Raw genomic sequence first — 15094 nt, 5'->3', positions numbered from 1 at the left:
GAGAGTGAAATTTAATCATATCAGATCCATTATTTTTGCCATAACAAAGAATGATCATTTTGCAGTCCATTTCTTGATTCTTTTTTTTTCCCCTTTTTTATGGTGCTTTGGTTTGAAGCCAGGGCCTTGAACATGTTAGGCATATACTCTACCACTGAGATATGCCCTCAGCCTCTCCTACTTACTGTTAATGAGGAGCTCCAATACACTCTCTGATGCATGGCTAATGGACAACTCCAAACAATGTGCAAAGCTGGACAGTGCCTTGCTACGGACAGTAGGTGCCTTGTCTAAACAACGATCAAACATAATTTCTTGCACCAAGAATTTGTGCTTAAGGAACTTCTGATGCTCCAAGGAGAGAGTGCCATCTATCTCTCTTTCAGGCAGCTCTAAGAGAGCCAAGACAACATCAAGAGTAAAAACCCGATGTGGGATCTGGTAAAGTAAAATCATAAAAATTACCATCAGTAGGAGAACCAAAGAAACCCTTCTTTATTCAGATCTGGCTGTCATTAGAGGTTTGCAGAGCCAGAACCCAGGATTTCATGCAGACATATCACCTACCTTAGAACTTCGTGAGTATTTGTAAAGCCAGGCAATGAATGTAGCATAATCTGAAGAAGGAAGTTTACTGAGCAGCTGAACCAGGGACTGAGCTGCAGAAGTACGATACTCTGATTTATCTATCACCTGAAACACAGAAAGAGAAAAGTTGTCTAGCTAATAACCTCCTATAGGACAAGTGAAACACATGTTGTAATACAAGTTGAACATTAGTGAGAATAGCTAGTTGAATAATCTTTAAGTGTTAGGTAAATGACTTATAAATTTTAGGTTTCAGGCCCATTTGAAAATTAAACCATAAATCCTCTCTCTAGGAAAATGCAAATACAAATTTAGTATACAATTTAAGAGTCTATGGATCTCCAGGGCCCATAGGGTTCAAACTAAGAATCATTTGTCAAAACAGTCACATAAATTTAAGATACTCATGGAAATGAACATTGACTTGACAGTGGATAATATTAGAGAATTACTGTTTTGTTTAGGTTATGTTTTAAAATGCTTATCCTACGGAGTATACATGTGAAATATTATGAGTGAAAAGATATGATGGAATTTACTCCAAAAATATGTTGGGGAGAAATAAACAAATAACACAAAATTGGTAAAAATGGGTTTTGTTTTATTTGGTGGATTATCATACAACTCTGTTTCTGTGTTTAATATTTTCTAAAATATAAAGCTTATTTTTCTGAAAAAAAAAAAAACACTGTTTTGGGAAACATCAAGTATTAAACTACTCATTCCCAAGAACAAATACAGGCACACACTTCCTAATAGTTATGTACTTACATATTATTATATTACTATTATTACTATTACTTTTGCTACTAGTAGTAATGCAAATGATACCTTGGCACAGATGTGCTGCAATAAAATACGAAGGACTGGAAATATACTTTCTTTTAGTTCATCCACAAGTGAGCTATTTAAAAGAAAACATACCAACTGCTTATAATATGCCTCTTTTTCAAAACATAATAGTTATTTCCCTTGACTCTGTCCTCAAAAATTATTAGAAATCCCAAATATTAAAAACAATCCTATACATTAAAAATAATCTACTCCCATATTATAAGAACTATTTCAGTAAAATAAAGAATAAAGATATATCTTAAGGAAATGTATATACTATATATATTTAACATATATACACTTTATATATATATATATTTTTTTTTTAATTGTATATATTATATCAGCACAAAACTGTCAAGGACTTCCTATGCACTGCTTAAGAGAGCTGCTGCTGAGAAGCTGAACTGTCACGGAAGAGTAAAAAATGAAATCTTCATAAAACTCTTTTGACTAATTATTAAGTTTCATATTAAGATGTAAAATATATCCTATATCCTTTTAGGGTAAATATAAGAACAGACTATGACACAGTACCACCTTGTGGCAGCTAAATGAAATGCTGATACTTTAATGCAATTGTAACATTACTTCTTCAAAAGAAATTACTGTAATGCCCAGACTTGATCCACTTTTAGCATTAAGTTTATTTGTACTATTATGAGTATTATTATAACTGGAAACATGATGAACTGTAAAAACTATCAAATCCAAAGTGACAGTGCTTCCTTTTAAAACAGTTGTTTAATATTTACATAAGTCCTTAGTGAGGGACATTTGCTCAGTGACCAGATACCATCTACATACCACATCTCCAACCACACCACACACCTGTAGGTATGTAAAACTTTCATGTGCACATACCACTTCTCTTCTGCATTTCCATGCTATAATAGAAATAAGGAAGTAAGGAAAAAAAAGCCAAGGACAGAGCAAACATATCTTTCCCAATAAAGTTAATGATGGAATTTTTAAGCAGAGTTGAGTGATTTGTGGGAGGAAAAGTAGTCTTTCAATTTTTGCTAAGGAAGTAAAAGCAATTTACTTTTTTCCTTCAGGAATTATCTTCTGTAGGAAGAGGGGAATAGAAAAATTAGAAGAAAAAGGGGAAAATGGGAGAAGAACAAAAGCAAAAAGACTAGAAACAGAAATGAAGAAGGAGTCCAACTTCCTTTTCTGTTGCAGAGGTGAACACAAGCAAAAATGATAGAAAAGGAGGCAATTGTCCTTTCTTAGCAATTGATCACACGGATGACTGGAATTAACCTAGAGGATGGCTCTGACCCAAGATTATAGGTTGTCTATCTCAAAATGCAGAGGCAGTGATAAAGACCACATATTCCAACTCCATAAAAAATGTCAGAAATTATGTTAGTGCAGGGCCCAGATAACTGAGGGAATGTGATAGAGAGTAAAAATTCAACATTTGTGTGCTTCACCTGATAAACTGGATTGCTTGGTTTCTACGATTAATGACTTGTGATGTAATAGTAAGGGGGGCACGATGGGATCCTTTTACTTCTAACATCAATATTACATTTAGCATTTGATGGAAAATGCTACCAATAACCTAGAAGAGAAAAGAAAAGTCAATTTAAGATATAAGAGAGTCCAAGAGCCTCAAAAGTAGTATATAGATTATAGTAAACCATTTTGAGCCATCTAAAAAGAGGCTGAGTTAAAAGAATTTCTGGCTGAACACTGGGGATATATTTCTTAGGTAATTAGCTATTCAATAAATGAACAATGTAAATACTTTGAAAGAACTGCTTTAAGTTAACAATAAGAACTTGTTCTAGTTTCTCTCCCCATTCCCTGCATATTATAACCCAGAATTTAGGGCAAGAGGAGAACTGCCAATTATAAATAGTAAACAATACTATTAAAATCCCCTCATTAAAAAGTGGGGAGAGAATACCTTATATTTATATTTTACTTGAAGTTTACAAAGCACATTCCCAGATATCATTGCATATAATTTTTTCACCTTGCAAATAAAACATTTACTGCAAAACTAAGTATGTGGTAGGTGTTGCATTAAGCCCTTTCATATATATAACTAGACTTTACTGTATTTAGTTTTAAGCTTCTCAACAACTCCATGAGGTAAGCAGGACAATGTATAGTTTCCACTTTACAGATAACAAAAGAAACTCCAAAGGTGGGTTGTCCAAGGACAAGTAATTAAAGATCAGGCTAAAACCAAGTTGCCTAACCTTAAGTCAATATTATCACAATTTAAAAGACACACTATTTGTAGAGATACAGTTGAACTAAAAGGATGCATTTCCTATTTATTTTATCTTTTAAAATGTTAAAAAGGGCATGAAAATTAAAAATACTTCTGTGAATTACATCTACAGTTAAATTTCAAAGAAATGACATATAATAAATTATAAAACACTGAAAGGTCTCTAAACAGACATTTTGCTCAGTGTATGGCATGCTTAATTTCATTTAATCCTATGACAAACCTCAAGCTTTCACAAGGTTGAGTAACTCATACAAGGATATGTAGTTAATAAGTAGTGGAGTCAGAATTTGAACACAGATAGGTAGAACCCCAAGCGCTCCCCAAAATGTTTTTACCCACCACATACTGCCTCTGTAAGTTAACCATATGATAGCCACTAAAAGTCACAGGACTTAGAACAGAAAACTGGGTGTGGGGGGGGGGAGGTGTGATAGATCAAAGTCCTATGACTTAATGATTACCCTAACTATGATGCTTATTGGCAAAACTACTGAGGTAATTTAGGGGGCGGAATACAGATATCATTACGAACTCCTATAAAATTTCTGTAGAATATCAATTAAAATAATACAAATAATAATAGATATACTGGGCACACATGAATTGACAAGGGAAACTTGAAAATTCTGTCTATTCTTTTTAAAACAATTTGATGAATATTTCTGTACTAGTAACTGTGCAGCAGTTTATCTGTTCTTCCTACTTAATTCACACCAGAACCATTTGTTTTTGTCTGAAACCTTTCCCGAAGCTATCAAATATATTGGATATAAACTTGACAATGAAACTGGACAGCAAACAGAAATAGTGCTAGTTTTTATCTTACAAGTAATAAAAGTTCTTGCAAATGATCTAGTAAATTAAAATGGTATTGCAGCAGTTGACCATTATTCACAGAGGATATATATATCAAGACCCCCTGGTGGATGCCTGAAACTGTTTAATATTAAACCCTATACTGTATACTAGGTTTTTTCCCATGTGTATATACCTATGATAAAGTTTAGCTTATAAATTAGGCATATTAAGAGAATTAACAAGAACACTTCACAATAAAATAGAACAATTACAACATATATAAATATATAATAAAAGTTATGTGAATGTAGTGTCTTTCTCTAAGTATCTTAATAAAGTCAGACATAGTGGTGCAGACCTGTAATCCTAACAACTCAGGAGGATAACTGCAGGGCCATCACAAGTTAGAGGTCAGCCTTGGCAACTTAGTTAGATTTAAGACATTCAGCAAAAAAGTATCATTTTCAACTTTAGCTTAGGAGTGAGCAACAATGTTGAATTAGAAAAAACAGTATTTCCTTATCTGGCCATGACAGAGTAACTGATTTTATACTTGCCCTCCTACTACCGTGAACAACTGTAAAACTGAACCAAAATGTCTGAAAATTTTTGGTTGTTGGGGATGTAGCTCCGTGTTACAGTGCCCCTGGGTTAAATCCCCAGTACCACAAACACACAAAGAAATCTTATTGTGCCATACTCACCATGCTCATCCTTCTTCTTCCCTGCAATTGACTATAGGAACCTGAAATCTTGGGAAGTGAAACCAGGATTTTTTTCCTTGGTGGTACTGAGAATTGAACCAAGGGCCATGCACTCAGCCACTGAGTGCTTGTACTGGGGACTGAACCCAAGGGTGTTCTACTACTGAGCTATATCCCCAGCACTTTTTAAAATTTTATTTTAGACAGGGTTTCCATAAGTTGCCCAGACTGGCCTCAAACCCATTATCCTCTGGCATCAGCCTACCTCGTAGCTGGGATTATAGGCATGTGCCATCACATCCAGCTATCAATTTTTTTAACACCTTTCCATTATGTGATTTGCCTTCTTTCAATACAACTAGTAGCTAAATTAAATCCTTCTCTCCTTTACCTTATCTCCTTCTCCATGAATTGGGGAACACAGCAAATACAATCCACAATAAGCCAGTTCTGGAATGTACTTTGCTTGGTTAAGGTTTCTAAAGAAAAAAGGCAAAACAATGGTTAAAAGACAAGATTTCACTAGGAATATTCCTTGACCCTATAAGCCTTGTTTTATTAGTATTTTTTATTTTACTTATTTATTTTTTTTGAGATATAATCTTACTCTGTTGTGCTGACTTTGAACTCCTGGAGTCAAGCAATCCTCCTGCCTCAGCCTTTTATGTAGCTGGGACTAGAGGTGTGTACTCTCTCAGGGCTCATCTATAATTAGTATTTAAATGAATAAGTTCTACCCATACTCCAATTAGAATAAAATAGCACCTATACTTCTGTTGGATCAAAATTATTATACAATATTTAAATTGTAGCACTGAAAGATTTAATGGCTCACCTGGCTTGTGAAACATTAAATTCATGAAGAACTGGCTCAAAATTAGTTAATATGACAAAGACCTGGAAGAGAAATACCAAGAAAAGGTGTAATTTTTCTTACTCTACAAATTATCAGTTATGATCTATACCTTTCAAATTAAAATTATTTGGATTTTGACTTGCCTCTATACAAGTCTGTACACACTGTGGCTTTTCTTTGAGGGAAAACTTGGGCAGAAGTCTTAAAAAATTCTTCAAAAGTTGAAAGATGGCATTTCGAATTTGAGAAAGGTCCCGGGCAGAATAATAAATATTCTCTTCATCATCTTCTTCTTCTTCTATGATTTCATCTATCTGGATTAGCAAAAAATGTATAAGTGACGGTTTAGTAATGCCTAATACTTTGTCCCATGCCTTTCACTTTATCCAAATCAAGGCCAGCTAAACTCCAGGCAGTAGCTGAGTTGCTGATGTGATGTGACTTTGATCAGGTCTCCATGGTCAAGCGGTAATCACTGAACTGGATGACTACTATAGGAGTTTCTTACCTCTCTATTTTTTGTCAATGAAAAATCTTGTGTTTCTAAGATGTTTTGATGTCAGTAAATGCTACCATCCTATTTTGTCATATAAGAATTTGGAAATCATGCTATTTTATTTTATTTTCATGAACATGAGTCCTCGGGATACTTCAACCACCCTCTTTAATGACAGTAAGATAATGCAAAAATTATACCAGTTAGCACACTGCCAAGCACACTTGGGAATAAGCCTATGGAAAGATGATGATGAGGGTAAAAGATGACAAGGCAGAAACATGACTTCAGTACTATACAAAGCCTAAGAGGCAACCTCAACTCATAGAGGATAGAAGATGATAGTTTAAGATCTTTTGGTTATAATCATGATGAAAATCTTGTTTTTGCATAAATACATTTTATTATTCCACTTACTTCTTACCTCAGTACCCTCTTTCCTGAGTGGCTTTCCTCTTTTTCTGTTACCCCTTGGATTAGCCTGAGAGCTCTTAGGTTGCTCTTTCTTTCTTTTTCGATTCAAGTTAGATTCCTGAGGCCAGCTCTTCTTTAGAATCTGAATGCACTTGTCAAACATTACTGGGTGAAATACTTGATTGGCTACACTACCTAGTCATAAAGAATAAAGAATATGGTGTGAACATACTATGTATACAACCAGAGATATGAAAAATTGTGCTCTATATATGTAATAAAAAATGTAATGCATTCCGTGGTTTTATATAAATTTTAAAAAAATAAAGAATAAGCAACTTACATATAATTATCTTGAGATACATCTATAACAACAGATGATAAAGTTAAAAAAGTAAAATACAGGCTTTTCATTAACTGTAAATAATAATCATCCTTTGGCAAAAAAAGGATCATTTTTAACTTCAGCTTGTTGGGTAAGCAATAGTGTTGAATTAGAAATAACAGTATTCCTTCATCTGGCTATGACAGAACAATTGATTTTATACTTGCCCACCTACCATAAACAATATAAAACCAGACCAAAATGTCAAGAATAACTATTTTAAGGCACCAGGAAACTAGTGGCATAAGGAAAGCAATCCTTAGGAAAAGGGAAACAAAGGTAAATCCTGAAATTGGCTCAGTTTTATTTCTACAAGTAATTTCTGGACAACAGGAAAGAAATGATAAATCTATACAGATTATGATGGTGTTTCTAAATTGAGAAATGAGAGTCAGAAAGACAGGGCTAGCTAGAATTTATAAGGAAGAGTACATTAAAAAACAAAACTCTAGAAATCTGCATAGGGCTAAATGTAAGATATACACATGTCGGGTAAAACTTCATTATGGTTGGCTAAAAAAAAAAAAAAAACTTTCCAAGGCACCAGAAGAGGAATTATTTTCACAACTCACATAGGATTGAGAAGTTTGAACTCTATAGCCAGCCTGAGTGGAGACCTTGATAGAACTCTGAAGCAATCAGATACATCTTAATAGTAGGGCTAAACTAGATGTTGAGTAAAGGCTGCTTTATTACCTGTCATCATAAAGGATTTTTAAAAGCTTCCATAGAATCAAGTTACTCTACCAAAAGCTGTCTATCAAGACATACGTAAATCCAGACATTCAACAACCTAATCTTTGTCTACCATCCAATAAAAAAATTACTAAGGTTTTAGAAGATGGTGGCGAAGGGAGTGCATCACTCCCGTATACCGCGTCACTGTTCGGAAGAATGATGAGTTAGAACAGCTAAAAACTATCTTGTTAGGAATTTCTAGCAAAACTGGGGTGCTCCAAAACCTAGTGGAAGGATTTTCATCGCACGAGGATCACGTACAGGGGCTCAGGGCTCAAACGCCAGCGATTTGTCCACACGAGGGTCACGCCACTTATTCAGCAGATCGCCCCGCGGCTAGAATCTGCGGCACTAGCTGGGAAGCAAGAGATAGCAACGCAAAGATACAGTGTTGCGGATTCTGTGGGCTCCTGCCAGCTGTGCAATCACAGGGCACAGTGCTGAATTCTGGGTTTGAGACAGGTGAAGGAAGCGGTCCAGTTCGGTTCTCCACCGGTCAGACCACAGAGGAAGCCAGCGGCCACCATCTTGGAGAGTTGACGTCATCATCCCTGTTTTCGACTGATCGCAGCTCATTCAACCATAGAACAGGTAATTTCAGGCTGCCATTCGCCTGCGTCTTGCAGACAAATTACTCAGGCGCAGTGCTAAAGAACCCGCGGAAACTGCTTCTTGGGGCCTGCTCCTATCAGAACAAACACAGAGCCCAGGGCGGCCGAATTCTGGCTCCCGGAACTGCTCTGGCCCAGGGCTAAGGAGCCTGCGGAGGCTGCTTCTCGGTCCGGATCCTGCTGAGTGCTGTGGGGGCCAGAGGGGCAGAGCAGAGCTGCAGCCCGCGTCAGGAACAGCCCCAGCGACCCGCCGGCGTGGTATCACTTCACCCCAACTGCGGTGGGGGCGGAGCAGAGCTGCTGCCCGAGCCCGCAAGGTAGGCAGACCTGCGACCAACCAGTGGGACAGGCCCAGCAGCCTGCTGGCGTGGTAGACGCGTCACACCAATTGGAGTAGGGGCAGAGCATACTTGGGAATCAACCTAACAAAAGAGGTGAAAGACTTATACAATGAAAACTACAGAACCCCAAAGAGAGAAATAGAAGAAGATCTTAGAAGATGGAAAAATATACCCTGTTCATGGATAGGCAGAACTAACATCATCAAAATGGCGATATTACCAAAAGTTCTCTATAGGTTTAATGCAATGCCAATCAAAATCCCAGCGGCATTTCTTGTAGAAGCAGATAAAGCAATCATGAAATTCATATGGAAAAACAAAAGACCCAGAATAGCAAAAACAATGCTAAGCAGGAAGTGTGAATCAGGCGGTATAGCAATACCAGACTTCAAACTATACTACAGAGCAATAGTAACAAAAACAGCATGGTACTGGTACCAAAACAGGCGAGTGGACCAATGGTACAGAATAGAGGACACAGAAACCAATCCACAAAACTACAACTATCTTATATTTGATAAAGGGGCTAAAAGCATGCAATGGAGGAAGGATAGCATCTTCAACAAATGGTGCTGGGAAAACTGGAAATCCATATGCATCAAAATGAAACTGAATCCCTTTCTCTCGCCATGCACAAAAGTTAACTCAAAATGGATCAAGGAGCTTGATATCAAATCAGAGACACAGCGTCTGATAGAAGAAAAAGTTGGCTACGATCTACATATTGTGGGGTCAGGCCCCAAATCCCTCAATAGGACACCCATAGCACAAGAGTTAATAACTAGAATCAACAAATGGGACTTACTCAAACTAAAAAGTTTTTTCTCAGCAAAAGAAACAATAAGAGAGGTAAATAGGGAGCCTACGTCCTGGGAACAAATCTTTACTCCTCACACTTCAGATAGAGCCCTAATATCCAGAGTATACAAAGAACTCAAAAAATTAAACAATAAGATAACAAATAACCCAATCAACAGATGGGCCAAGGACCTGAACAGACAATTCTCAGAGGAGGACATACTATCAATCAACAAGCACATGAAAAAATGCTCAGCATCGCTAGCAGTCAGAGAAATGCAAATCAAAACCACCCTAAGATACCATCTCACTCCAGTAAGATTGGCAGCCATGATGAAGTCAAACAACAAGTGCTGGCGAGGATGTAGGGAAAAGGGTACACTTGCTCATTGTTGGTGGGACTGCAAATTGGTGCAGCCAATTTGGAAAGCAGTATGGAGATTTCTTGGAAAGCTGGGAATGGAACCACCATTTGACCCAGCTATTCCCCTTCTCAGTCTATTCCCTAAAGACCTAAAAAGAGCATGCTACAGGGACACTGCTACATCGATGTTCATAGCAGCACAATTCACAATAGCAAGACTGTGGAACCAACCTAGATGCCCTTCAATAGATGAATGGATAAAAAAAAATGTGGCATCTATACACAATGAAGTATTACTCTGCATTAAAAAATGACAAAATCATAGAATTTGGAGGGAAATGGATGGCATTAGAGCAGATTATGCTAAGTGAAGCCAGCCAATCCCTAAAAAACAAATGCCAAATGTCTTCTTTGATATAAGGAGAGTAACTAAGAACAGAGTAGGGAGGAAGAGCATGAGAAGAAGATTAACATTAAACAGGGATAAGAGGTGGGAGGGAAAGCGAGAGGGAAGGGAAATTGCATGGAAATGGAAGGAGACCCTCATGGTTATACAAAATTACATACAAGAGGAAGTGAGGGGAAAGGGAAAAATAATATAAGTGGCAGAAATGAATTATAGTAGAGGGGGTAGAGAGAGAAGAGGGGAGGGGAGGGGAGGGGAGGGGAGGGGGGATAGTAGAGGATAGGAAAGGCAGCAGAATACAACAGACACTAGTATGGTAATATGTAAATCAATGGAAGTGTAACTGATGTGATTCTGCAATCTGTATACGGGGTAAAAATGGGAGTTCATAACCCACTTGAATCAAAATGTGAAATATAATATATCAAGAACTATGTAATGTTTTGAACAACCAACAATAAAAAAAAAATTACTAAGTATGCTAAACAAGGAAAGTGTACCCCATGAGATGAAACAGAAACTAGTCAACAGAAACAGTCCAAGAATAACAGGGATAATGGAGCTACCTGACAACAACTTTAGAGCAGATATTACAAATAAGCTCAAGAATTAGGGCTGGGAATATAGCCCAGTGCTACAGGATGTGCTTAATGAGGCCATGGTTCAGTCCCCAGCACTGAAAAAGGAAAAACAAAAAACAGGTTTAAGATTTAAATGTAGATATTAGAATAATTAAGAGAGAAATGAATCAAATGGAATTTCCTTGATCTGGAAAAGAAACTTTCACCAGATGCACTGGATGCTTTTAATAGTCGATTAGACATTACAAAAATAAAGATAAGCAAACTTAAAGTAGAAATATAGAAATTAAAAAAGATTAATAAAGACTGGGTAACCTATGGAAGAATATCAGTCTACCATGAGTCCCAGAAAAAAGGAAGCTAAGAAAACATTTGAAGAAATGTAACTGAAAAATTCCTAATTTGTTGAAAACTATAAATACAAAGATCTAAGAAACTTAATGAACTCAATCATGATAAATACAAAGGAAATTATAATGAAGCATATCTAATCAGATTGCTGAAACAGAAAATCTTACAAGTAATCAAACACCCTCCCCTACTCCTTGCAAAAAAGACACAAAGCATATAGAGGAACTATGTTAAAAATCATAGATGTGCAGTCACAGTGGTACACACCTGTGATCCCAGAAAATCAGGAGGATCTTGAGTTCAAACCCAGCCTCAGCAAATTATCAAGGTCCAGACCCAGTTTCTAATAAAATATAAAAAGGGCTGGGGATGTGGTTCGGTGGTTAAGTGCCCCTGAGTTTAACCCCTTGTACCAAGAAAAAAAAAAACCAAAAAACAAAAATCACAGATTCCTATATCAGAAACATCGTAAATATGTAAATGAGACAACCATGAAACATCTTTTGACTACCAAATGAAAAGAAGCAAATCAAACCTATATAAAACAAAAAACCTATCAACCTAAAATTCTATATTTGGCAAAAACATGATTAAAGGTGAAATAGTCATTTTGTACAGTCAAAATCCATGAGAGTTGATCTCCATCAGACCTGCACTATAAGAAATATTAAATAAAAGTTCTTGAAGAAAAATTATATGAAGATGACAACTTTTATCTATTTTCTTGATTTAAAAAATTCTATAAAAATAAAGAAGAAATGTTAATGAATCATAGGGTTTACAACATATAGAAGTAAAAGTTTGTACAACTATGCAAAGAAGAAAGGAAAATATATCATCTTAAGGTTACTGCATTATGTGTAAGTCAGCAGAATAGTATATGAGGATAGACCCAAATCAAGCACTTATATACATTCAAAAAAGCATAGATAATAAACCAAAAGAGGAGACTTATAGGGTACTAACGAAATCACCATTAAAACAACAACAAAAAAACACAGAAAGAGGGACAAATGGAACAAAAACAGATGGAATGGGATAAACAAAAAATAAATAGCAAGTTGTCAACCATCCATACTGAAATTATATGAAGTGTAATTTAAACAATCAGAAGGATAAAAAATACAACCCAGTAACAGATAGTGTGTAAGAAACCCTTCAAATACAAATACACAGATTAAAAACAGGGTTCAGTAGTGTACCTGTAATCCCAGCAGTTTGGAAAGCTGAGGCAGGATGATTACAAGTTCAAGGCCAGCCTGGACAATTTAGTGAGACCCTATTCTCAAAGTAATTTTTTATTTATATTTTTTATTTGTTCTAATTAGTTACACATGACAATAGAATGCATTTTGACACATCATACATAAATGGAGTATAACTTCTCATTCTTCTGGTTGTACAGGATATGGAATTACACCAGTCATGTAATCATACATGCACAGAGGGTAATAGTTTCCTATCCATTTTACTATCCTTCCTACTCCCATATCCACCCATTCCCTACTCTTCACTCCACTCTGCCTAATCCAAAGTACCTCTATTCTTTTACCCTCAACCCTTATTGTGATTTAGCATCTGCATATCAGAGAAAACATTCAAGCCTTTGGTTCTTTGGGATTGGCTTATTTCACTTGGCATAATATTCTCCAGATCCATTCATTTACTGGCAAATGTCATATCATTCTTCTTAATGGTTTAGTAATACACCATTGTGTATGTATACCACATTTTCTTTATCTGTTTAGCTGCTGAAGGGCACCTAGGTTGGTTCCACAGCTTAGCTATTATGAATTGAGCTGCTATAAACATTGATGTGGCTGAGTCACTTTAGTATGCTGACTATAAGTCCTTTGGGTATACTCTTAGGAGTGGGACAACTGGGTCAAACGGTGGTTCCATTCCAAGTTTTCTAAGGAATCTCCATACTGCTTTCCATAGTAGTTGCACCAATTTGCAGCCCTACCAGCAACATACGAGTGTAGCTTTTCCCCCACATCCTTGCCAACATTTATTGTTGCTTGTATTCTTGATAACTGCCATTCTGACTGAAGTGAGATGAAATCTCTGTGTAGTTTTGATTTGCATTTCTCTAATTACTAGGATGTTGAACATTTTTCATATATTTCTTGACTGACTATATTTTTGCATCTGAGAAGTGTCTGTTCAGATCCTTAGCCCATTTATCAAAGTAATTTTTTTTAAAGAGCTAGGATGCAGGTCAGTGTAGAGTGCTTGCCTACCTGTATAAAGCCCTGGTTCACATCTACTCAACATTGTATGGGAGATCCTAGCCAGAGCAATAAGGTAAGAAAAATAAAAGATAGCCAAATTGTAAATAAATTAGTAAGACCGTGTCTATTCACAGATGATATGGTCTTATGTTGAAAAAATTCTTTTAGAACCAATAAATGACTTTTAGCAAGGCTGAAGGATACAAGATAAATAATCAAAAATCATCTCATTGCTACTACTAAACAATCCAAAAATGAAATTAAGAAAACAATATCATTTATAATAGCATTGAAAAAAACAAAAAATATTTAGGAATAAGTATTCAAAATAAGTGTAAGAGTTATACACTGAAACTATCATTTAAACATCACTGAAACAAACTTAAAGAGACCTAAAACAAATGAAAAGATATCCTGTATTCACAGATTGGGAGAAAACATTAAGATGGTAACACTCCCCAAAATGATCTACAGATTCAATGCAATCCCTGTCAAAATCCCAGCTGTCATTTTTTGTAGAAATTCACATGCAGAACCTACAAATCATACAGAAATGTAAGGAATAAGGAACAGCCAAGAAACTCTTGAAAACTGTGAATGAATACTAAGTATCAACAGCATCCCAACCATACTGCAGAGACATTTAAAACAGAAGGTAATTGGCGAGAATATAGCTAAGGCATAAATATCAATCCAAATCATCTGGCAGTGAAAGAGAGGAGTGAAACAAAATTTCTAAAACTACCACTTTTCTGAAATGGCCCAGTTACAACCGAGATACTACAATACTTAGCAACTAAATTCTTTAGGAGCAAGTCATTAAGGAAGCATTAATAACACAAATTGTTGTTCAAAGTTTTAAATATCTTTTTACCTGTTCCCAAGCCATTCTGAAAAAATCCTTAACATGAATTACAAATGCATTTATACACACAAGCAGGCCAAGTTGACCAATCCTGTGACTTTCTTTTCTGTAAGAAATGGGCTGGAGGCATGTAGCTCAGTGATAAAGTGCTTGCTTAGCATGCATAAGGACTTTGGTTCAATCTACAGCACCACAAAGAAAAACAAAAGTTTACGTTCTTTAGCTCCAGCTCAATGTTCTATTTCTTCACTTCCCACAGCTAACCTAAGCATTATGACAAGCACAAGGAAAAAGAAGTAGAATAGATTTCATTTCATAAATAGAATCCTTTTTGGTTGTATTCCTAGTTGCTTTCACACTGTTGATTAGAATGGTTTTAATCTGCCGCAGTCTGGCTAGGCATAAAATCATGAGCCACTCAAGCAGGAACAAACTTTATTTTTTGAAACTGAGCCACTCAAGCAGGAACAAACTTT

The 15094-nt window shown here is 36.1% G+C and overlaps 1 protein-coding gene across 1 annotated transcript in view; it reads right to left on the bottom strand.

Annotated features, from left to right (window-relative positions):
• The window catches only part of NCAPD3 (non-SMC condensin II complex subunit D3), a 75322-nt gene that overhangs the window by 52780 nt on the left and 7448 nt on the right, over positions 1–15094 (bottom strand). Inside the window, exons 5-12 of the mRNA XM_081274257.1 lie at positions 6955–7139; positions 6178–6348; positions 6014–6075; positions 5570–5657; positions 2862–2992; positions 1420–1492; positions 568–693; positions 186–438 (exon numbers count right to left, since the gene is read on the bottom strand). Of these exons, the coding sequence (XP_081130383.1) occupies positions 186–438; positions 568–693; positions 1420–1492; positions 2862–2992; positions 5570–5657; positions 6014–6075; positions 6178–6348; positions 6955–7139 (1089 nt within the window). The remainder of the gene's footprint in view (positions 1–185; positions 439–567; positions 694–1419; positions 1493–2861; positions 2993–5569; positions 5658–6013; positions 6076–6177; positions 6349–6954; positions 7140–15094) is intronic.

Source organism: Spermophilus citellus (genome assembly GCF_964194105.1).
Source record: "Spermophilus citellus genome assembly, chromosome: 2".
Taxonomy (NCBI): Eukaryota; Metazoa; Chordata; class Mammalia; order Rodentia; family Sciuridae; genus Spermophilus; species Spermophilus citellus.
The sequence above is the reverse complement of the archived record's forward strand: the minus strand, read 5'-3'. Positions and strand labels throughout refer to the sequence as shown.